The sequence below is a fragment of the Trematomus bernacchii genome, unplaced genomic scaffold (assembly GCF_902827165.1).
Source record: "Trematomus bernacchii unplaced genomic scaffold, fTreBer1.1, whole genome shotgun sequence".
Taxonomy (NCBI): Eukaryota; Metazoa; Chordata; class Actinopteri; order Perciformes; family Nototheniidae; genus Trematomus; species Trematomus bernacchii.
This window is the reverse complement of record NW_022987739.1, coordinates 29,841,441-29,866,976: the sequence shown is the minus strand read 5'-3', so window position 1 is coordinate 29,866,976 and position 25,536 is coordinate 29,841,441. Positions and strand designations below refer to the sequence as shown.

General features: G+C 41.1%; 1 protein-coding gene across 5 annotated transcripts in view; it reads right to left on the bottom strand.

The window, feature by feature from the left end:
* Positions 1-25,536, bottom strand: part of pikfyve (phosphoinositide kinase, FYVE finger containing) — a 56,414-nt gene that overhangs the window by 22,824 nt on the left and 8,054 nt on the right. For 2 of the 5 annotated variants that reach the window (XM_034146477.1, XM_034146473.1), the window contains exons 4-25: positions 25,217-25,228; positions 24,601-24,710; positions 23,699-23,870; positions 22,723-22,930; positions 18,959-18,985; positions 18,479-18,568; positions 17,966-18,122; positions 17,162-17,319; positions 16,564-16,675; positions 16,159-16,306; positions 13,553-13,717; positions 11,455-11,517; positions 11,217-11,346; positions 9,451-9,631; positions 8,811-8,885; positions 8,611-8,718; positions 7,293-7,433; positions 5,496-5,622; positions 3,470-4,335; positions 1,592-1,981; positions 233-333; positions 71-142 (exon numbers count right to left, since the gene is read on the bottom strand). In XM_034146477.1, coding sequence (XP_034002368.1) covers positions 71-142; positions 233-333; positions 1,592-1,981; positions 3,470-4,335; positions 5,496-5,622; positions 7,293-7,433; positions 8,611-8,718; positions 8,811-8,885; positions 9,451-9,631; positions 11,217-11,346; positions 11,455-11,517; positions 13,553-13,717; positions 16,159-16,306; positions 16,564-16,675; positions 17,162-17,319; positions 17,966-18,122; positions 18,479-18,568; positions 18,959-18,985; positions 22,723-22,930; positions 23,699-23,870; positions 24,601-24,710; positions 25,217-25,228 — 3,613 coding nt within the window. The remainder of the gene's footprint in view (positions 1-70; positions 143-232; positions 334-1,591; positions 1,982-3,469; positions 4,336-5,495; positions 5,623-7,292; positions 7,434-8,610; positions 8,719-8,810; positions 8,886-9,450; positions 9,632-11,216; positions 11,347-11,454; positions 11,518-13,552; positions 13,718-16,158; positions 16,307-16,563; positions 16,676-17,161; positions 17,320-17,965; positions 18,123-18,478; positions 18,569-18,958; positions 18,986-22,722; positions 22,931-23,698; positions 23,871-24,600; positions 24,711-25,216; positions 25,229-25,536) is intronic. The other 3 variants (XM_034146474.1, XM_034146475.1, XM_034146476.1) reach the window with 3 other exon arrangements.

The window sequence follows — 25,536 nt, the reverse complement described above, 5'->3', positions numbered from 1 at the left end:
AATAATTTAGTTTTTGGGAGAAAGGCTGGGATTAAATAAGTGTAAACTTCTTCCTTCCATGTTGTCGTACCTGAAACAGTATCGCTCCAAGAACACGCCGAGAGAGAGGTCATTCTTGCCGTAGAACTCCATTGTGACAATCCTGTTGACAACAAAAGCAATGTTGTACAAATACAGAAAAAACACCGTATGATATTCTTTAATAATCCACACTCCGGATGGACAGGTTTACCAGGGGCTGACGCAGGGGTTGGGAGCGTTGTTGGACTGCGCTGACGAGCTGCTGAAGAGAACACACAGCCTCTGATGGTTGACCGGGTTCAGACAGTCCAGCTGGGGACAAACACAAACAATAACGTTTCAAATTGATTTATGAAATAACCTGTAAATATTCAGCAGAAGGAGTGAAGCTGGAAGATGGGAAATGTTGTACCTTGTTTAGGAATGCAGATTGTTTAATGTGACAAAATCATTTTTAAGAATTTAAAATGTCTTGTCATAACTTCCCAGATCGCAAAGGGTGGTAACTTCTTCAAGTTGCTTGTATTGTCTGACAATCAATCCAAACGACAACATTTCATTTAAAACCCTATACAGTATTTTAAGATTACATTTCATTTAGCTGACGCTTTTATCCAAAGCGACTTACAATGACCAATTACAGGGACATTCTCCCTGGAGTAACTAAGGGCTAAGTGCCTTACTCAAGGGCACACTAGTGGTGGCGGGATTTGAACTCACAACCTTCCGATCTTCAGCCCACCTCACTATCCATTAGACCACCACCATCCCTATAGTTGACCCAAAAGTGAAGTTATTGAAGTAAGACCACTTATCCGTTTATCTACAATTGGCTGTAATGTGCCAAAAATGAGGATTACTACCAAGTAAACATTGAGGAAAACAGGTTTCAAAATGTCACCAAAATAAGTGACTGTTATTTTGTATATATTGATTGTTGTGCTTTTATGTATGTCTTAATGTGTGGATATGTATAAATGTGTCTGTTGATTGTGTATAGGTATATACATATTTTTATATATATTTGTATTTTTGTATTGGGGATTGTGGGAAACGGCATTTCGCTCTCTCTGTCTGTACACACAAACTGAAAGATTGACAATAAAGTTGACTTTGACTTGACAAAATGAGGTAGGACATGCTAAATAGAGTGAGTTACACTAAAATAAACATATTTTGTTTGTGTTTAGACTAAGTTATCGTCTCAACAGGGCTCACCAGGGCCGTTTCTTCCTATAGGCGGACTATGCAGAGGGCCACTAGGGGGCCCCCAAGCTGAAAGTTCAGGTTCAGCCTCAATATATTTGGGGAGAATTAAAATTAGCTGTCTTTATTTGTAGACAGCCAAGCCCCCTCCTGTGTTCGGTGAAGCATTATATGTTTACAAATCAAATGTAGGATATAAACACAACTAAACTGCAATGATAGCAAAGCTGTGGCTTGTGTTTGTGGGGTAATAAAGTCCAAATCATCGTTGGGCTGTCACATTGTAAAGCACCTTGTGTTGAAAGGTGCTATATAAATAAACTTGCCTTGCCTTATAACAAGTAATAGTCCCAACGCTGCTCACCTTGGGGGCCCAGTTCACATCATTCAGTTTCCCCGTCTTCTCGTCCTCGCTGTCGGTCTTCAGGAGGGTTCTCCCCCCCGTCGAGGCGCTGACCGGAGCCACGAGGCTGGAGCTGCTGAAGGGATCTGGGGCTTCTCTCTGTCGGATTCGCCCCCCCTTGGCTCTGTAGTCCGCCAGCATCTTGGCCAGATCGTGGCTGCCGCTCAGCTGCTCGATGATGCGCGTGCTGGTGAGGCTGTGGGACGGCAGGACGTCAACGGGCTTCATCGGGGGGGCGCCGTTCGTCTGTCCGTTCAGCAGAGAGGAGGGGGCGGAGTCTTTGAGGAGCTGCCGCTTCCTGCGCCCGTCCAGCTCCTTGAAGTCCTTGTCGAGGAGAGGAGAGAGGAACACCTGGAGGAGAGGGACAACACATGATGAGATGAGACAACTACGAACCATCCAGATCCCTCAGGTCTTCTGGTCAGCTCTCTGTCCCCAGAGTCAGAACTAAACGTTCAGTTATTATGCTCCAAACATCTGGAACAAACTCCCAGAAACCTGCAGGTCCGCTGCAACTCTGACTACTTTCAAATCCAGGCTGAAGACTTTTCTTTTTGCCGCTACTTTTAATTGAACTATTCACATCTTACACTGCACTGTAACTTTTATTCATGGACTGTACCTTTGTTATTCATGTTCTTATCTTTTTAGCTTTTTCCAGCTTCTAAAATGCTGTACTGCAAAGAGGTGCTGTACTCTGCACCTCTTTGTCCCAAGGGCCCAGTTAGAGATGCCGTTGAAGAACATTGTAATTACGTATCTTTAATATCTCTTTTGATGTTGCTTAAAACAATGACCCTTTCTTTTTCTCACTACCCTCCATATCTCACCATACTCTATATTGCAAAACACCACTGTATATATTGTAATATACGTGTTATTAATTGTAGTACAACATGCACATTTTACTTTAATTACATTTTTTATATAAATATTTTAATTCAATTTTATTTAATTTGAGCTTTTATTCAACATTTTTTACCTTAACTTCTTATGTTTAAATATCTTTATCCCTTTTAATTCTATCCTTTATTGTACATTCTTACTTTAAATATTTTATTTTAATTCTAAAATTGAGCAACTACCACCAAACCCCAGGATAAATAAATAAAGTATTCTGATTCTGAAGATATCTTTAGGACTCACAGAGACCAGGACAAACATTTTTAATAAGTAATTGAATATTTCCAGAACTGTATCTTAAGTGGCATCTCTCAGTCAGTAAGTGTAAACCGAGTAGAACACAACAAATGTAAATAACAATAAATACATCATTCTGATTCTGAAAGTATCAAATTGGACTCACAGAGACCAGGGTAACAAAAAGTTATTTTATAAAACGGACAAGTCAAATCAAGCAATCTGATTGGTTCTTAGCCGTGATATAATGAGCGTATATCACGGGTAGAATTGTAGTTACTTTTCACAACAAGTCAGTATCCCTCCGCGTCTGAGAAAAGCTACAACCGTTACAACTGTTACATTACGTCCGTTACGAAACTAACTAACAAAGCTTAAGATGGAAACATGTAAGGGATAATGTGCAGCAAGGACTTATTGACCGTTGTTAAGGACGCTCACATCTGCAGAAAGAAGTCCGGTCGATTTAACTGTATACAGTTTGGCTGAAAAGCAAACTGCATGCTTCGCATCGGGCCGAACCACGCCCCTTAACTGTGATATAATGGCCATATGGCCATTATATCACAGTTAAGGGGCGTGGTTCGGCCTGTCGTGAGCTATTGCTTAAGTAATATATCTTTAGTTGCAGCTTCCATTCAAAAAATGTAAACTGAGTAGAAAACAACTAATATAAATAACAACACTGAAGCTCAGTACCTGTTCGGGGAAGTAATCCCTGCTGGGGCAGTGCATGCCTGCAGGCATCAGAAGAAAGGGCTCTTTGAATGTAATAAAGGGGGAAATGCACAGGATGATGTCCTTCAGCTCCTGCTTGAAGACGGCAGAGATGGACTTCAGACGGTCATCTGTAGACGCCACCTGCTCGGCCACAAACATCCCCGTGTCGTCCTGCAGGGGGTCCCGAAACAACCTGGGCGTAGTGGTGGTCTCCGAACTATCCATTTCTTCCATATCCTGCGACTCCCCCTTCAATAAGCTCCCCTCCCCCATCGTCTCCCCCTCAGACTGCATGATGAGCGTGTCTGAGCTCGTCTCCGGATCTTCTTCAATGAGGAATGGAAGAGAGAAGGGTATGATTGGTAAAATGTGACTGGAAAGTGGCGAGGAAGTCATTTTCTCAGCGTTACAACCCTCCTCGTCTTTGACAAAGGAAGGAGAGGTCTGTTTCTCTTGGAGAGTGTCTTTATCTCCATTTGTGGATAAAGACTCAGATGGAAACCCTTCCTCTTGTTGTGCAGAATCTTCAGTTTTTACAGTTTTCTCCTGGCTCTCTTCATTCATATCTGGCTTTCTGCTTTCCCCATCATCCTCTTCCTCCTCCTCCTCTGCAGACGTGCCCTCGAGGAGGCAGGGGAACGAGGTGCTTTGAGCGAGGCTGGGCGGCATGGCGAACTCGTCCATGAGGAAAGAGATCTCCAGCTGGGAGTGGTACGCCACGCAGACCATCAGTATGATGATCTCCTTCACACGGGCCAACTCGTACTCGGAGGCGCCGCGAAGCTTTATGGAGCAGCCGAGGTGATGAGGACAACCCTCGAAGAACATCAGAGTCTTTGGCTCATCTGTGAGGGCGGGAAAGACATCACGATTTACTCTTAAAGGTCCCCTATTATACTGTTTTTCATCAACATATCACAGGTCTCAGATATATACAGAACCTGTCTCTGATTGGCTGAAACACCAAACAGATCATTGCAGCATTACCCATAATCCCCTCTGTTTCAGCCCTGTTTCAAAAGTGCTGATTCTCTGTCTGTTACTTTAGATGAAAATAAGGAGCCCCTCCCCACGCCCCTCTGAGAGAGATTTGGTTACAAAGAACTCAATGGTGCTCTAGGAGGAGATTCAGGTGATAAGGTTACCTTGGTTACCTTGGTTGCTGATTGGCTAATGGTTGCACAAGCCAAAAAATCGTTATGACATCATAAAGTGGCCAAACTCTGATCAGCTCATTTTCAGACAGGTTTTTATAGAAATGGATCAGGACAAAATGAGAGAGAATCTTTTCTCTCTCTTGGGCCGGGTTTTTATTTGTAAATATATTTTCCTTCAAGTAAAACAAAAGAAAACGTGCTTTCGGATTTAAGGTGTTTTTTTTCCCATTTATACTGTAGGTAAAAACATGAATTTGTCAATAAATAAAAAGTGAATGCATGTTGAAATGTTTAATTTGATGTGTTTTATTCAAGTGAATTCTATAGGAAACGTATACAGTATAACTATCTTGTAAATGAATAGTTTTTATAATTTATAATTCACCAAGTGGCAGTACCTCTACTCTACAGGAAGTTTTATATTCCTTGTCAACTAATTTCCATCACCTAGTGTCCATCTACATTAGCATCACTTCTGTCACATGCTCTTATCACATGGCAATACTTATGTTGTTGTATAATGTTTTTATAATTATTATGCTATGACCAGGGCCCCGGACCAGAAGGGGGCCCCCAAAGAAGGTAGATTAAGAAGGTCCACAGCAACGACAACATGAAACACCCTACTGCAATGACATGTCGGGAAACCCCCTCAAGGCGGCCCCATGCATAGCGCGCCGTAAAATGCTGCTTCTTATATTAAGTATCGTTGCCTTGCTCCGCTCCGGGGGGGGGGGGGGGGGTGAAAAGCTGGTTCGAGGGGTCCCCAGTGATTTGGGGCTATAAGAAATGTTGATTTGATTTGATCTGACAGCAGTAGTCTTTGAGATTGGGGGAGAGTTTCTTACTGTTGGCGAGGATGAAGGGCTGCATGTAGAACTTGAGGCAGGTTCCCAGACGAGGTTTGGTGAGCAGCTGGTCCATCGACATCACCAGGTCTCCCTGCGTCATACGGCTCACCCGGTCCAGGACTTGCTGAAATCACAAAGAAGAAAATAAGAAATGATTAACAACGGCAAAGACAACATAGACAGTACAAATAATATATCACTAAAACGAATGAAAAATGGTTAACCTATGCCTTCTACAAGCCAGGTGCTCAATTGCTTTGTGTTGGAAAAATGTTGGTTGCCCCTCCCTGGGCCACTGGTTAAACAATTGACCTTTGAGTCTGGCTCTTGAGAAACTCACATATAGAGAGGCGAAGTCCCGCCCATCTACTTCCGACCTATGGGACCATATTTCGGAAAAATGATGTATTGAAGTCAATGGGGAGAGAAAGATTATCTCTCGATCCCGTTTGAATTGTGCCATGAATTACACATATGATGTTTGTCAATCTTAAATAATAATTTCCATGTCAAAAAAGTCACAGTTTGTCGTAAAACTGCTGAAATATAAGACTATGAAAAATACGCAACTAGAAAGACTACAAATCCCAGAGTCCCGGTCCCGCATGCTGGCTCTTACGAACCGACTAACTCCCCTTGTGTGTATGTACAGCTCTCAACATGCCCAGACTTGGAGTGATTTTCACCTCTTTTAATACTTTCCGCCTCATTCTGAAAGAAAGAAGTGAAATGTGCCAACGTGACGGCCGTCTTGGTGTGTGGTGCGAGACGGGAGATGTAGTTCATTGAGCGGTTTTGCGACACATTTTTTTTACTTGCAAAATTATCTTTTAAATTGACAAACCTCATATGTGTAATTCGTTGCACAATTCAAACGGAATTGAAGGATAATCTTTCTCTCCCCATTGACTTCAATACATAATTTTTCCGAAATAAGGTCCCATGGAGGTCCCCCGGAAAGGGAGGGACTCCGCCTCTCTATATAGTAAGGAAGAAAGCTTCTGAATTTTACACCATTTGGGAATTGTTTTTGGAACTTATAAAAAATTGGGGCATTGCAGAAGCTATGGAAGGTTAAAGTCCATCCATCCATCTTCTCCCGCTTATCCGTGGTCGGGTCGCGGAGGTAGCGGTTCCAGCCCCAAACTTTCCTTTCCCTGGCCACATCAACCAGCTCTGACTGGGGGATCCCAAGGCGCTCCCAGGCCAGCCAAGAGATATAATCCCTCCACCTGGTCCTAGGTCTACCCCTCGGTCTCCTTCCCAGCTGGACGTGCCTGGAACGCGCCCAGGTGGCATCCTTACTAGGTGCCCGAACCACCTCAACTGGCTCATTTTGACGCGAAGGAGGAGCGGTTCAACTCCGACTCCCTCCCGGATGACTGAACTTCTCACCTTATCCCTAAAGGACACCCAGCTGAGAAAACCCATCTCGGCCGCTTGTATCCGCGAAGGTTAAAGTGAAAAGACTAAACTACTGTGAGGAAATGTTGAATATGGTTAATCTATTTGGAGAATTGTAAGCTGTACTCTGCTCCGTTTGTGGATGTGCTTTTATTGTATTTTTGTTGACTTTGTTAATTTGCAAATGTAATTATATTCTTGGTCTGTACTTTAAACTGATTTCTAGTAACTCACACATTTTATTTTATAGCATTATTTTGTAATCTGCCATATGTCTAATGTTAGGGAATGTTCAGTTGTGTTTGTTTAGTGTGATAAATGTAAAGAATAAATAAATACATGTTTTAAAAAAAATATATATACTGTATATATCGGTAAAACTACACTGACCGGTTTGACGTTGATGACCAGCGTGATGCCGTGCTCCAGCAGCATGTCCTGAGCTATTCGAGACACAGTCTTCTCCACCAACACCAGCGTGGGACGGACGTCTACGATGCGCTGCACGTAGTTCTTCAAAAACTCTCGTTCCTGAGGGACAGACAGAGAAAATGCATTCTTAGTTTTGGTAAACTGAGGCATCTGCAAATCAAGATACAAATGGTTGTACAAAGTGTAGTAAGTAGGGATGGGTATTTGAAAGCAAATTTATATTCGAATATTCGACCCCCAAAAAAACGGTTAACCGATTAGCCGAATTTACAAATCCTATAAAAACATTTTTAAAAAATGTTTTATAATAAATAAATTTTTCAAATAAATATAGAAACCAAACCAAGTTTTCTTTGATATTTTTCTTAAAGGGGACCTATCATGCAAAATGCACTTTTTGATGTCTTTTATACATCAATATGTGTCCCCGGTGTGTCAGGGAACTCACGCAGCGTCAGAAAATAAAACCCTCTCTTTTCCACCGTACCCAAATCTCTAAAAACGGGGGAACAACGGAGCTGATCCAGATTTGCGTCCGATATGACGTAATATCTGAAATGTGGACCCACGGCCCAATCAGAAACGTTGCTATCAGAAACAATGCCCGACTGTTTTGGACGTAATATGGTCAGTGTTTACATTAGCATCGCTAACACTCAGAGCTAACCTGTACTGGAGAGCATGTGTGTGAAGAAGCAGGAAATAAAAAGGAACTCACCTTGTGGTATAACCGGCAAGAGAGAAAGCCTTTGAGCTCCATACTGTTTCAGAAATAATCCTTGATAATCCATGATATGGCGTTTCATCACGGCAGTATTTAGTTTAGACAGTAGCTGCCGGGTCCCGCATGAGCTCAGACCCCTCCTTTTTTATTTTTTAAAGCTTTATACCCCAAATCAGCACTTTAGAAACAGGAAGTGAAATAGAGGGATATGAGGCATGGCTAGAATGGGTGATCTGTTTGGTATTTTGAGCAAAACACTTCATAGACATGTTTTTTATATATTTTTATTTATCTGAGACCTATGCTATTGCCTACAAATAGCATGACCTTTAAGATATTTTAATAAATGGCACTGTCATATACATTTAATTAATCTATTTGATAATATTTAATCAACTTAGACCTGAAACAGTTACGCCCATGCATGTATTCCCATAAAAAAAAAATACAATAAAAAGATTCATAACTCATATTCGAATACCTGAATAATTTTGAATATTCTAATATTTGACTAATCATTCCCATCCCTAGTAGTCAGAGGGACGAACTGACCTGCAGCACGATGGGGTCGATGCAGGAGAACTTGGACTCCTCTCTGTACAGATACTCGATGGAGCACTTCAGCAGCAGGATTTTAGGGTTCTTGATGTAGGGGTTCATCTGAGCACAGGTCACACAAGAATCAGGTTATTTTCTGGATACGATTACTGGTTTAAAAGAGGCAAAGAAGGTGTACTTGGACTTGACCTTACCTTCTTGTGGGCGATGTTCTTGGTGCACACGAAGCCATTTACCACCGTCGAATCAAACTTCTTGCCTCCTGAAATCTGAAGAGAAAAATGGAGATTCAGGAATAAAATCTGAAACCAACCGAAGCACACAGCCTTATTAGCCATTGTTGGGAAAATCCTGAATGTCCTCTTCCAATATCAGAGTGCACATGATAACAAAGGTATCCCAACTGTAGCTGTGAACATGACAGGATGTATGATTACCTAGAAGAGCATCAGGACTGTTTTAGGCATATGATAGCTATGTGATGAACATGATGATTCAGCCTCTATGGAGATAGACATATGACAAGCATGATCATTTCTGACGTGGAGCTAATCTGAAGTAAACATTGAATACTGCTTTCTATTCCTCCATCTTGTGACTGTGTAACTCCCTCTCTTGTATATCAGCATGTGAAGGACACTGTTCAGGAACTAGTTGATGCTCTGTATGTGATGACTACTTCCATTCTGGAGAGGATCAGAAACACATGGATCCTGAGATTGAAGCTCAAGACGGGGACCAGTGAGATTTTTCTAACAGCCTTGTTGATGTTTGCAGGGCACATACATTGAGTATGTTTAATCCCTAAAGAGTGACCTATGAAAGCAGCCTGACCTTCTTGATGTGGACGAGCTGGCGGATGTCCATGTCGTCGTCACAGTTGCGGACGTCGGGCCTCACGGTCTGCACCACCTGCCGCACGACGGGCACGATGATGTCCCGCCAGGACAGAGACAGAGACTCGCTGTAGAGCAGCTGCTGCAGCAGAGCCATCATGTGGCTGTGGTTGGCCGAGCTGCACAAAGAGAGGTGTCAAAAAGTCAGAGTCAAAAGTCAAGTCAACTTTATTGTCAATTTTTCAGTTTGTGTGTACAGACATACAATACAAAATATATAATACAAATATATATAAAAAAATATGTTTATCCTATATATACTGTACACAAGGTGGATGATTAGATGAGAGGATAATATTAAATCACTCTGTTATATCAATCTTGGACCTAGTCATAGTAACTAGGTATGTTATTGAATTACAGTTTCCATAGAATCGTCTCTTTGCTAATTATTACGTTAAGTGAGCTGACGCCGAGCTCAGAGGAAATGCAAAGAGGCTACATTTAGATATAATACAGTTTAAGTGTTAGTTAATGAAAGAAATGTATGTGCGTTCATGTGCAGACGTATATAAAGTTTGTTAATTGGACAATTCATATCCTGCAAGACTCCTAAAGAAGTCATGAGATGATGACCTTTCGACATCTGGAACATGTCCAAGTTTAGGAGACCTGACAATGTGTGTGCGTTAAACATGATTAGGGAACATGTTCGTGTGTCATTTAGGAAACCTATATCTCCCCTGTGTTTTCTTGTGTTCGTGGGAGCATTTCTGCGATTGGTTGCTGTTGAAGCAAGGTAATGTTTCCCCATTGTTGTTTGGTGGTGCGCAACTAAATAATAATGATTAATCTCAACTATTTCTGTGTTTGTGTTTCATTGATTCCTCTCTGTTTCATTCTTTCCTGTTGTGAGTACTGGATCGCCACAACAACTCGTTTTTAAATACTGTTACGCCCATGCAAACATTTCAAATGAGATTTCTAAAGTATCTATCATGTTGGATGTATTCCTTTTGAACACTCACTGTTTGTTATTATCTCTGTGCAGACGACATGTTATCCAAAGTGCGGATATAATTATTACTATAATTACCAGTTTTCTGGTCATTTAATAAATGTATAGTCCATATACATTAACTAAATGGTTATACCTATTTTTGTTAACTTGTGTTTAAATGAAATACCTGACAAATAAAAATGGAGATTCTTTTCTCCTTTATTAAGAACTTAAAAAACGTTTGAAGTTAAATTATAAAGAAAAAGAAATATATATATATATTTCCATTAATACATGTTTGTTTGCATTGACCAAAGTACTGACGTACAAAAAACTTTAAATAACGTTCCCTAAAAGTATTTCACATCAGATTTTCGGAGAAAGCGACAGAAAGAGACAGCAAGTGCTTGTTTTTATCAATTTAAGCAACCTAAATGGGTATCAAATAAATCTAAATAAGATTTTCACAATAAGCTTCGACTGAAAGAGAATCATTTATCATATTTAATATCGGTTGGGCCCTACTTTTGTAACTTAAAATTGATTATTTTTGTGTAAAAGATTGTTGATACAATTTTCCAGAGGCCAAAATGACTTCTCCAAATGCCTTGTTTTGTCTGATGGACTTTTCTTACTACTATACTTACTATAGTTTGGTTTGAAATAAGATTACATTGAACAAATCCACTCCTTCCAGCTCTAGTGGACTGCTGCTATAATGTATAAACACTCAGGTCACAGACAGCGTGTTTCTCTCCACTCACAGCAGCCTCTCCATGGCCTTCTTCTCTCCGTTCTCCTCCCTCAGCTGGTCCAGAGAGCTGTGGTGCCAGCCCAGAGGCGTGAACAGGATCTCTTTGGCCTTCTCCTCCACACGGCGGTTAAACAGAGACTCTATAAGGTCAGAGAGATAAGGTCAGAGAGAGAAGGAGGTCTGTGTCACTAGCTGGGAAATGTAATATATTATCTGATTAAATCAATAAGGAAGTGCAGAGTTCCTACCCTTGATAAAGGCATCACTTATGACGATATTCTGTCCTCCGTCCTCAGACAAGAGATACTCAGCTGAAAGAAGAGAGGGCTTGTTAGATACAGGATTTATAAGTTATATCTGTAAGTGTTCAGTTGTTTTACAGTGTTAATGATCTCTGTATGTAGTTGGGATTCTTTAAAAACTAAATAGAGTCAAGAATTTGTGACAAGATAACAAGAAAAGTGCAGTTTATTTGAAGTTTCCACACAGTTTTGTTAAGATTACATTTCTGCCTTAATGAAGCTCAGCGCAAGTTCAACCAGGAAGACCGTCTTTTCTCATTAATTTACTATGTCCATGTTACTACTCTCTCTCCTCTCAATAAGTGATCGGGGGCGTCACTCCCCAGCTTAACCAATCACTTCGCTCTATTCTCACAAGCCTATCATAGCGCTCCGCTAACCCTTTTTAAATCTGCTCTTCCCCCTCTGACAGCTGTCATTTCAGGTGATTCGACGCCACCCTCCTCCACCCCTTTTCACCTCCTGTCCCTCTGAATCCAGGGTCAAGCTAAGCCCCTCCCCTTCAGACCGACCCCAACCATCCATTCACCACCACCAGGGTCAAGCTAAGCCCCTCCCCTTCAGACCGACCCCAACCATCCATTCACCACCACCAGGGTCAAGCTAAGCCACTCCCTTTCAGACCGAACCCAACTATCCATTCACCACCACCAGGGTCAAGCTAAGCCACTCCTCTTCAGACCGAACCCAACTATCAATTCACCACCACCAGGGTCAAGCTAAGCCACTCCTCTTCAGACCGACCCCAACCATCCATTCACCACCACCAGGGTCTAGACCCCGGGGGGTTTCATCGGATCGGTTCTCCCCTCCCGCATGATACTCCTGCACAACGGGGCCTAATCGCCAAAACTCCATTACATTCATTTGAGTATTCTTGGCAATAAATATATATTCTTACATCAAAACCGTCTCTCCTGATTGAATTGCAGCTGTAGGCTGGTAAGAAGTCTTTAGAATCTGAATCAGGTTTATTACCAGGTAGGTTTACACGTACGAGGAATTTGACTTGATGTCATGGTGCATAAAAACAAGAATTAAAAACACAGGTAGAGAACTAGAAAAATATCAAAAATAAATAAAAATATAGTAAAATATAACATATAATATATATATATATATATATATATATATATATATATATATATTATATATATATATATATAATATATATATATACAGGGTATGTGCAGGAATCCTGAAGTCAGATGTAATTCCTTTTAAGACCTTTTTTAAGACCCTTTCCATACATTTTAAGACCTCATCGCCACTTTGAGTTCTAACCGGTTACCTTGGCGACACACTTTACCTCACATTGACTATATACAGTATTGATTGTCCTTCCTCCTTATCTTCCAACCATTTGGACGCAGACTTGCATTTCCCCATAACGATGTTGTTTAACAACCGGCGTAAACGGACCTTGGCGCGCTATCAAGCAGTGAGCGTGAGATGTCCTGTTCAGATGACGTCAAATCCAACGGGATGCCATAAATAAACTACACAGAATCACACTACACACCTACGCAATGATTACATTCAGGCAAACTGTAGAATACAACCTCTTTGGACAATTTATATACTTATTGGAAACAAACTACAAAATGTAATACCTTGGAAAATGCCGTTTATTACTTTTTTATAGCGTTAATTTTCGCTAAATTGATTTATCAACTTTTAATACTTTTTAAGACCCCGCGGACACCCTGATATAACAATATTTACATTGTAATGGAATGGAATAAGAAGGAATAAAATATGGAATAAAAATCGGCAGTAATACAAAATATTGTTGTCCATTACATGTCAAAAGGAGATAAATATAAAAGAATTTAAAACGATCAAAATGCTGGACGTAGAATTTGAAGTGAAAATAGACCACTTCTTTCGGTGGTGAACAGAATAGCGAAGTGAAAGTGACGTTTATAGGGAACCAATCCAAATGCTGCTGGTGTCTTTATTCTACAGCTATTACATTGTGCAAAAAGATTTAACTAAATATGATGATAAGGTAAATCAACATTATATATCACGGGTTGTTTACCTTTCTGCTCAGAGGCAGGAGGCACATGAGGATATTTGGCCTGCTTCTTGATGTGGAAGTTGACGTTGTTCTGCTCCATGTTGAGGTTGATGGAGGACGCTGAGTCACTGTCCACTGCCGACTGGGAACTGCTGACTGATGTTCTCTTACTGGGGCTCGCTGAGTCTGTACAGAGAGGAAGCTCAGTGATCCACAGAAACCCAAAGTGAAGGAGGAAGTGTTCAGATCATTTATAGAATTCAAAAGTACGAACAGACTATTTTTTATTTGTTGTAAATTGTCTTACCTTTTTTTATTATCATTTTTTGTTATCTTTAATATTTTTGTATGCATGCTTATCAGGTAACATTAAGCTGTCTTTTAGGGGTGGGCGGATCGATCCCAAAATATCGATACTTCCGATATTACGATACGTTTCAAAATATCGATACTAGAGCCAATAGGATCGATACTTTTATACTTTTTCCCCCCTCTCCTCTACTCGTCAATTTCATCAAAAACTATGTGCAGTCGAACACAGTCGAACACAGTCGAACACAGGCGAACACACACACACACACACACACACACACACACACACACACACACACACACACACACACACACACACACACACACACACACACACACACACACACACACACACACACACACACACACACACACACACACACACACACACACACACACACACACACACACACACACACACACACACACCACACACACACACACACACACACACACACACACACACACACACACACACACACACACACACACACACACACACACACACACACACACACACACACACACAATGGATGAGAGAAAGAGGATCGTTGTGTGGACCTATTTCACTACTGTCAATGAAAACTTAGCGAACTGTGATGTGTGGCCACTTTGTATTGTTATAAAGTATCGGTGTCGGTGTCGGCGATACTGGCCCTGAAATACTTGGTATCGGATTGAATCCAGATTTTGTGGTATCGCCCACCCCTACAGTGTCTTTGGCTCTTTTCTGCTGTAACAATGTCCATTTCCCCTCTGTGGGACTAACAAAGGTATTCTGATTCTGACACTGTGATATATTCTAGATTCAAGCTTTAAAAAAAAATACATATATAAATACACATTCTTTTATGTATGTTTGAATGCTGCATGTTGTCTATTCTGAATGTTTTGATAGCACCTTAAAAGGAGTCGCTTTACTCTTCTCGTTGTACTTGTATAATGACAATACATCTAATCTAATCATATGTAAAACGGTGTAACTGAATACAGAAAGGTGCAGTTAAAATACAAAATGTAATACAGCTGGTTTTACTGTTGAATTTGGGTTTAAAGTGGAGCTTTTTTAAACTATTATCTAATGATTATATTTATTATGGAATAACTTACTGGAAAAACTCAGAAAAAGGTCAGAAATGCCATCACAATAACCCAGATCTCAAAGTGTACCAACAGTGCAAACCTCAACGATTCTTTAAAAATGCGTCCGGTGCCAAGAGCAAGGACATAAGCTATTAAAGCTGCAGGTGTAAAAAAAAACGTTTTATTAAAGCATTAAAGGTCCCCTATTATACTGTTCTTCATCAATATATCACAGGTCTCAGATATATACAGAACCTGTCTCTGATTGGCTGAAACACCAAACAGATCATTGCAGCATCCCATAATCCCCTCTGTTTCAGCCCTGTTTCCAAAGTGCTGATTCTCTGTCTGTTACTTTAGATGAAAATAAGGAGCCCCTCCCCACGCCCCTCTGAGAGAGATTTGGTTAAAAAGAACACAATGGTGCTCTAGGAGGAGATTCAGGTGATAAGGGGGGGGGGGGGTTACCTTGGTTGTGATTGGCTAATGGTTACACAAGACAAAACATCGTTATGACATCATAAAGTGGCCAAAATCTGATCAGCTCATTTTCAGACAGGTTTTTATAGAAATGGATCAGGACAAAAAGAGAGAGAATCTTTGTTCCTGACACTTTCAGAATCTCTTTCCACAGAGGGGACACATGTTGATGAAGAAGAGACATGAAGAAGAGGGGACACATGTTGATGTAGAAGAGACATGAAGAAGAGGGGACACATGTTGATGTAGAAGAGACATGAAGAAGAGGGGACACATGTTGATGTAGAAGAGACATGAAGAAGAGGGGACACATGGTGATGTAGAAGAGACATGAAGAAGAGGGGACACATGTTGATGTAGAAGAGACATGAAGAAGAGGGGACACATGTTGATGTAGAAAAGACATGAAGAAGAGGGGACACATGTTGATGTAGAAGAGACATGAAGAAGAGGGGACACATGTTGATGTCGAAGAGACATGAAGAAGAGGGGACACATGTTGATGTAGAAGAGACATGAAGAAGAGGGGACACATGTTGATGTAGAAGAGACATGAAGAAGAGGGGACACATGTTGATGTAGAAAAGACATGAAGAAGAGGGGACACATGTTGATGTAGAAGAGACATGAAGAAGAGGGGACACATGTTGATGTCGAAGAGACATGAAGAAGAGGGGACACATGTTGATGTAGAAGAGACATGAAGAAGTGGATTTTGCATAATAGGTGACCTTTAAACATGTGATACATACTGGGCATGGTGTCCTCGGCCTCATCTGCCAGCTGCTCTGTGTCGCTGTCATCAAACTTGATGTCTTTGAACCAGGACGGCTCTGAGTGTCCCTCCACAGAGTTCACGCTGTCGCTGTCTGGAGACGGAGTTTCTGAGAAGTCTGTGCTCTGGAGGACAAACAAAGAGATGTTCATGGATGTCTGTAGGACATTGCTTTTGTCGGGACCCCCTTGAAAACGAGATGGTGCATCTCAAGGGGTTTGTCCTAATAAATAAATGTCAATATGCCAGGTGAAGATAATAGTCATATTTACTCTTGTATTATCATAGGACGCCGTTCAATCAAACAATATAAACATGTGAGTTGTAGTTTGTTGAAGCAAATGTCAAGCTTTTTTTGCATCACATCAAATGACTGATTTACCTGCAGGGGGCGGTAGAGAGCGTACTCGTCCCTGAACAGCTGGTCGTTTTGTGTGACGCAGTCCAGCCAGCGGCCGTCCACTAACGCCTGACCTATGGCGATCGCCTGCGCCCTGAAACACAGAAACATTAAGGTAAGAGGGAGAGTGAAACACAAGATCAGGAGCAGCTTTTAACGAAGGTGCAGCTATTGTAAATGCAATGGGAAATGCACAAAAGAGAAAATAAGACTGAACAAAAAATGGATTCGCCTGCGCCCTGAAACACTCATTGAAGTAAGAGGAAATACTAAAAGTGAAACACAAGATCAAGAACAGCTTCTACATAAGGCTGCAGTTATCCATTATTTTAGGTAATTACTGTTCGTATTCTACCGATTGGATGAAAAATATATCTTTATAAAGGAATATACAAAGAAAAAAAAGGGCTAATTGGTCCAGATGTTATCTGTATGATCCATGATTCTTTAGGTACAAATTATTTCAATCTTTTGATCTTAAGCTTGACAAATCACCATATTTCCATATAACTCCAGGCTATCCTTCCGAAGACCATGAACACGACACAGTAACGTAAAAGTTTCTCCAGCGAGATGCTACCTGGTGGAGATGGTGCCATTCCTCAGCAGCCAGTTGACGAGCTCTTTTCCCACAATGCAGTTGGGGTAGGTCCGCAGCCAGTATCTGTGGTCCTGGAACTCCATCCCTGTGTTGTTGTGGCAGATCTTCTTCCACAAGTCCTTCAGCTGCGACGAGTCCTGCAGAACAAGAACAGCAGTATGTCGAAATCACAGGGTTGGTACAGTGTAAAGAAAGATACATGTAAGACTCTTTAAAATAAACTATCCATACATTTGTGACATAAGTTTGAGTGTATTTGGTAAATGATTGTCAAAAAAGTAGATTATTTAGAGATTGATTCATAATTGATTCATAATAACCCACTTCCCCTGTCTTAAGAATTTAAAGAATTCAAAAGATGAATTGAAGACATTTTAATACCAATTAACGCCCTTTTTTAGATAAATTAATTCAATGCCAGGGACATTACATGACACGCTGTCTTGGGGACGTAATCGTCATGTTTTTCTGCTCTTTTAAAAAGGCAGAATGAATCGATTTGTCCTTTTTTGTTGTAAACATAGCATTCAAATGTGGCCCCTCCTACCCGGCTCAACAACACTAGCCAGCAAGTTCAGCATACTTCAATTTAGCAAGTTAACAGGCATAGTATTTGAGTCCAGACAGGAGAATTAAGGGGAGATTCACAGGCTTCTGACCCAGCAGAGCCTCTGGGATAAGAAGCAGAGACAGAGCAAAGGGCCAGAGAAAGGCCCCGTAACTAAATTATTAAATGATAAATGAATGAATGATGCAAGGAGTTGAACATGTGAGACTAAGCACCAGCAGGATCTTCCTCTCCTCCTCGCTGTGGTCCAGCTTGGAGCCGCTCTTGGTGCCGGACAGGGCCCTGCTGGAGGGGGGGCTGACGGAGCTGTCGTAGGCCTGAACGATGGAGGAACCGGAGCGGTCCAGAGACAGGTTGGTCACACTGGCCGACCTGAGGAGGACATGAACAGGGATCTTTCACAATAACTGTACTCAAATAAAGCTAGCCATAATGTATGTGTCTGCACAAGTTTAATGTAACATGCAGTTCTGCCATTGAACACAAGATTGAGCATTCACTTGTGAGTGAGTGTATATATGTAATGACTTGGTGATCAGATTCAGGTGTGTGGGACGGTAGCAAACCGTGTCTGGAGAAGCCGTGTCGAGATGAGCTGTGTTAAACCTGTTTGTATTCAGCGTGACTGGCATATTGAACACAAAACAAATGGATCGATACTAGATTGAAAGATATACGACTCGTATGGACATTGTTTTATCGTCTGTATTTCACAAGTAAAGAGTTACCTCTTCCTCGCAGGTGATTTTCCGACGTCTTCCTGAAGCGTGTTGAGTCTGGAAGTCAGGCCGCTGCTCTGCTGCTCCTGGTGAATCATACTGACACACACACACACACACACACACACACACACACACACACACACACACACACACACACACACACACACACACACACACACACACACACACACACACACACACACACACACACCACACACACACACACACACACACACACACACACACACACACACACACACACACACACACACACACACACACACACACACACACACACACACACACACACACAGTCACACACACACACACACACACAATATTCATTCATCTTTGTTAGGAAGTGTACATTTTGATCTGTGATTTTGAGCATGCAGATGTTTTTAAAGAGCGAGAAAGCTTCTACTTACAGACAGCTAAAGCTCAGACAGATGTGAAAAATAAATAAAACAAACAAGCGAGACTCACTTCTTTCTCATCCCAATAGGAGTTTTTCTATGCCAGGAGAAAGAGAGAGGAAACAGATTTCGTTTGAGGCAGGTTGACAGAGGAAATAAGCAGGATGCACACCAATATGAAAAAGCAGAAAAAACACTGCAAGGCGTTGTGTGCATGGTTAATGACATCTTCAAAAAATGCAATCTATTAGTTAGAACGTGACTTAAAGAGGAAGATTATATCAGACCTTATAACAGTATAATTTATAACAGTCATGCTTTATTAAAGATTTATTACATGGCTTAGTTGAATACTCGATTCTGATTGGTCAATTCAGAACACGTGACACGTTGTTAATCCAGAACAGACAGACCGCTGTCAAGGACTTATTGACCGTTGTTAAGGACGCTCACATCTGCACAAACAAGTCCGGTCGATTGAACTGTGTACAGTATACAGTTTTCTAACTGACAAGACAAGAGCGACAAGAAAACAGCGGAGAAGTAACGGGGCAGAAACCCTCCTTTTTACGCAGCGGTCCAGACATAGACATCAAACGGCGACACATATTCAGTTGCCAGTTACTTTGGCATTAGGGCAGGGATATCTAGATACTTTCCAAGGTTTGACATAATGAATTGTGCTACTTTTAAAGCAAGCAACGATGTTTTCAAATCTGTAATCAAAAAGCTCCGCCTTCCTGCCGTTGTGTTGCTACGTTTTTTTTTTCAAACGGTAACAACGGACTATTTTCCTTAGCGGATGCATGTCAATTTAAATCAATACATACAACTATTTTTTAAATCAATAAAATCATTTTCTAAATCCATAAAAGCATTTCAATTAATAGTGGGAATCATATCATTACTTTGCTGAGAATGTGGCCATGTAATAAGCGGGATAATGTGCAGCGACTTGGTCATTATGGGGAAAAGAACACCTTCATGCAGATCTAGATCCCTCCGCTTCGCGTCGGGCTCCTGATCTGCCTGTCGGTGTTCTTTTCCCCATAATGACCGCGTCGCTGCACATTATCCCTTACTTATAAAATACAGTTTTCCCACACTGCACGAGTGCTTTCTTTACATCTTACTTGATCCCTCCGGTATCATTCAAATGCACTACCCTAATTAGTCATTCGGGACAAAAATGTCCACTGCCAAACATTTTGATAAAAACATTATATAAAAATATTTGTTCCACCACTTTTTTGGGTTCAATCTTTAAAGCAACTTCAGTCCTAATCCAAAATACCAAATATGTAATCATTTTCAGGATTTTAACCCTTTAAATGCCATTAAATCGCTGTTGTTTTAATGAGAAAAACTGAGAAAATTAGTTATTTTCCATATAATACATATCTGGGGATTTTTTCATCACAGTCTTGGATATGTCAAAGATTAGCAACAAAATTGATTTAACATCTTACTCTGCTACTTAACAGCCATTACCTCCTCTTAATCATGGCTGACAGATGCATATCAAACATGCCATGATAGGATTCTGTTTGATGAGACTTTACCATGCACAGGGTTCAGTTACACACAAAGCACACACACATGTTTTAAAGAGCAGGATGAGAAACTAGGGCGGTGTGTTTCGATCATGAGCAGAATCATAATTTGACAAAGAAACAAATCTGTAGGCAAACAAGATGTGAAGTCAGGATTTTGGTTGGAGGTTCACAGAGATGATGGGTGGAGGTACAGTACACGATGACATGGGACGACTTGAAGATTTATGTCACGATTATCCTGGCCAAAACAACTGCGATTCATGATTTGTACCCAGATCATCACACATTACAATCATCAGAATATGATCAAAATCTCTTAAAATGGCACTAAAACATACTGGAATCGCTCACATTGAATTCAGAAAGAAAAGTTTGTATTAAATTAAATGTGTCATAAAACATAAGGCAACCCTGCAAAGATTAAGGTCTTAAAATAACTAGCAACATGAGCCACTTTCACACCAAGTACTTTGCCGTACTTAGTTCCCAGCACTTAGTTCCCAGCACTTAGTACCCCCATGGAACTAAAGAGCAGATCGCGTTCACACCGGAATAAGTTCCCTGAGGGAAGATTAGGCAAATGAAGCCGCTGACGTCACTTCTTCTTCTTCTGCTTTGGGTTTACTGGCAGGCCGCAAACAACTTCACGGCGTATACTGCCACCCGAAGTCCCCGGCCGGAAGTCCCCGGAGTTGGGGACTGGCTTCAGTAGAAGCTGCTGGGACTCCCAGCAGCTTCTACTGAAGCCTTCCGAGTAAACGCTGACACCTCCTCATCTCCACCGCTCCCATGTTTTTTTTTGTGTTCCCATAAGTTATTCTCTCTCCGTTGGTGCGCGGGGCTAATGCTAATGCTAATAATGCTAATGCCAGCAAATACAACGGCGGCTTCACAAAACTTTTCAGAGTTTTACGGGGCGTGGTTTGCAATCCGCCCAGCCAATCAGAAATGGGAACCTTTTTCTCCCCAGGAAAGTACCTGCTGTCTAGCAGGGACTGAAAAGGGGGGAAAAGTTCTCATATAAGTTCTCTTTTTGGTGTGAACGCAAAATCCCAGGAACTATCGGAACTAAAAGGGAAAAGTACTCTGTGGTAGTAATCTAGACAGCTTTTTTCAATTCACTAATGAGAGGATATTCACCATTATCCCAATCATAGAAATTCACCACAATCATCAACTTAATGTGAGATACTGTGATAAAGTACTACATTGTCCCACAAGTAAGGCATTACATCTGAGCTGACACGATTATATTTTGGCAAGATAATTTTGTTCACATTTTCAGCAATCGGGTCTAAATTCTCAGAACTGTTACAGGATGTGTTTTTTGTAAATTGTGTAACTTTTTTTACTATAATTTATTTTAAATCTTTAATATTTTGTTTTATGCATAGAATAGAATAGGGAGGGATGAAACCCTCTTTAATGGTCCCACATGCAGAGCACACGGCACACACAGTGAAATGTGTTCTCTGCTTTTAACCCATCCTAGTAGCAGGAGTCTAGTACTAGGAGCAGTGGGCAGCTATTGTACAGTGCCTGGGGAGCAATGGGAGTGGGGGGGGAAGGGGGGTGTCCGGTGCCTTGCTCAAGGGCACCACGGCAGGGCAGGAGGTGAACTGGGACCTCTCCAAGTAGCAGTCCACACTCCATATTTAGGTCTGTTCGGGGACTTGAACCGGCGACCCTACAGCTCCCAGTCCAAGCCCCTACTGACTGAGCCACTGCCGGACATGCTTCTCAGGTAATATTAAAGGTAGGGTAGGTAAGAATGGAGAAACCAGCTCGAGTGCGCTAGAATTTGAAAGTACACAACCGGAAAAAATCTGCCCCTTCCTTCAGACTTACGAACGCGCACATGACCAATGAGGGCACGAGATAAGTTTGTGCACAGATGGAAGGCTGACAGGCAGGTAGGCCATCCAGTTATTTTAGCCGGGCCGGCTCAGATGATTGGTCGTACTTTTTACAGTACTACGGCTTCCACAGATGACATTTTATTATGTATTTATTGTCAAAGCATTTAATGTATTCATAGCTATCGGGATGTTAAGAGCATTCCATGGAATATAACAAAAAGTGTTTCTGAAGTGAATTACCTACCCCACCTTTAAGCTGTCTTTGGCTCTTTTCGGCTGTAACAATATACATTTCCCCTCGTGGGACGAATAAAGGTATTCTGATTCTGATTCAGAGTCACACTCAATCTAGATATATCACTAATATGAACTTGATCTTTTTGGTGTACATGAGCTGATTCAAGCTTTTTTGTGTGTACCTCTGCCAGGTGAGGTCCTCCTCGAGGAATATGTTCCTGCTGGATTTGCGCCCCCCCACAGGGGTGCGAGGCTCGCTGGGCTCCAGCACACACACCGTGGAGGGGGAGTCAGACAGGGCACTCAGATCCTCTCCGATGGTTCCAGAGTCAGCTGAGTGAGCGTAGCTGAGAGCGATCTTCCTGCAGTACGTGCACGCCCGCAGGTCTCCTGGGAGAAGAGGGTAGAAGAAAGAGAGTTGACACATACAGATATGTACACACCCATTGTTGTTAACCACCAACTATGTGCAATATGTGCAATATATATATATACCGTTAATAAATGTGCAATATATACCTGGCTGCTAAATCCTCAGAACTGTTTTTAATTATAATCTTTTTTTGTATCTTTAATATTTGCTTTATGCATGCTACTTAGGTAACATTAAGCTGTCTTTAGCTCTTTTCTGCTGTAACAATGTACATTTCCCTTTACATTTGTGGGACTAATAAAGGTATTCTGATTCTGATTCTGATTGGGAAGGAAAACTAGTTTTGGGGGTCGAGACATTAACACACACACACAGTTTCTAAAACCATCCAATAGGACTTTACATAAGTAAACCTGGACACCAAACATTTAAAATTGCACGATTTTGTTGTAGAATTTTTTTAATTAGACAAACTAAATGTAATCATTTGAAATGCACATTATATTACTGACACAAGAGGTTTATCCAACCCTGTTTCCCCCCATTGGGCTTTTATTATTCTGCTTTTAATTTGATAATATGGCACTTGGCACTATTTCTATTCTATTTTATTTGTATTTACTTGCACTATTTTAAGTATTTTATCCGTTTTATTGTGTTGCACTGTTGGAGGAGCCTGTGACCTAAGACTTTCATTGACATATCTACACTGTAGCTATGTACACATGACAATAAAAGCCTTGAATCTGAATCTTGAATCTTGAATCTTGTCTCCTGTCTCCTACCCGTGTAGCCCATGAACTTCCCGGGGATCTCCTGGTTGCAGCAGCGGCTGCAGAAGATCTGTCCGCACAGTCTGCAGTGGTGTCGGCGGCGGAAGGTCGTGAACTTCTCATTGCAGTCGTAACACTCTTTGCACTGGCTGTCCGGCATCCAGTACTGCTTCAGATCGCTGTCCTGAGGAGCACACACATCACAGGACACTGCTTTATGGCTCACAATATAGAATACATGTGTTTACTGCTGAGCCAATGGTTATACATATGCTGTAGGAGCCATGAAACGTACAAAGTAATGCATTTTGTTTTAAGACAAATTAGTTTTGTACTAGTTTATATTTGGGTAATGGTTTGTATTATTATTATAAGATATTTGTTTGATCGCAATGGGTTGGTTGGTTTGGGTCACATGGTTATGGGCGGTACTCCTGTTCACCTGCGTGAGGTGTGTGTGTGTGTGTGTGTGTGTGTGTGTGTGTGTGTGTGTGTGTGTGTGTGTGCGTGTGTGTGTATGTATGTATGTAAGTATGTATGTGTGCGTGTGTGTATGTGTATGTGTACGTGTGTGTGTGTGTGTGTGTGTGTGTGTGTGTGTGTGTGTGTGTGTGTGGAAGAGAGGGTGACAGGGTCATTGTATCTTTTGTTGAACGCAAGCTTTAGGATTGCTTTGATCATTATTACAATGTCTATGTCTACGCTAAATAAGTTGATCATCTCATTTTTCATTAAACTACATTATTATTCACTACAATTTGTACTTTTCAGCAAGTACTTTTTTGATAACGTGTCATACAATAGCAAACAGGCCTCTGAGCGACTTTGTTTGTTTCCTGCTGTCGCTATATATGCATTTAAGACATGTCCAGATGTTCAAATGAAGCATGAAAGTGATTGTAAAGGTGTGATACCTGGCTCTTCCCCTCCATTATCTCCTTCAGCCTCTTCAGTGCAGTGCGGAGCTGCACCGCTGTGCGAGGGTCGTGGTTACTGAGAGGTGTGTCTGACTTCCTGCTGCCATCTGAAACCATGCATGTACACACAAACACAAAGAGCACACATAAACACAAGAATTAAAAAAATGAACTTATCCGTCCTGCTGCATTGTCAAATATGCTTTTTCTTTTTTATATATATATATATATATATATATATTGAATGTAAGGTGATAATTAAAGTCCTGCATTTAACATGAAAGCTAAGGGACAAACATTTGACAATGCACTCAAACACCTCAGGAATAACTTGCAAATGTGTATAAAAGAACACATGATGCAATAATACAAATAAACGAAAACATGTTGGATAGAAATGTTAGCTTTAAAGTCATTCACATCATTCCAGTTGTTATTATTAGTACCTGAGTGGAACACTTGAAGGCAAACCAAAGACTAATAATAAGCGCTTCATTAAAAATGCAGATATTAAAACACTCGCATGCACTGAAAACAGTTTAAGGCCACTCTGTTGTTAAAGTCAAGCTAAAAGCATATTTAGTCAAAACCACACAGAGCAGAAGACCCTCACCTGGCCAGTCCACTGTAATCAGAAAAGACATGAGAACCACGTTACAGCCATTTCATTTCACCCCAAACATCATAATTAATATGGTTTTAAATTATCACAAAATCTGCTCCTTTTTTGCAGAAGATTTATCTGAAAGAAAAATATGTATTGCAACTTCTCTGCCTGTTATCGGGCTGCAAGATTTACAAAAAAACAGTTTGTGGAATACAAGGACTTCTGTGCAAAAGACCACATCTTACACTTTTTTTTTTTAAACGGGACCATATAAAGATTTCAATAACATTTTGATTAATTTTGCAGCCTCACTTTAGGCGCTTTCA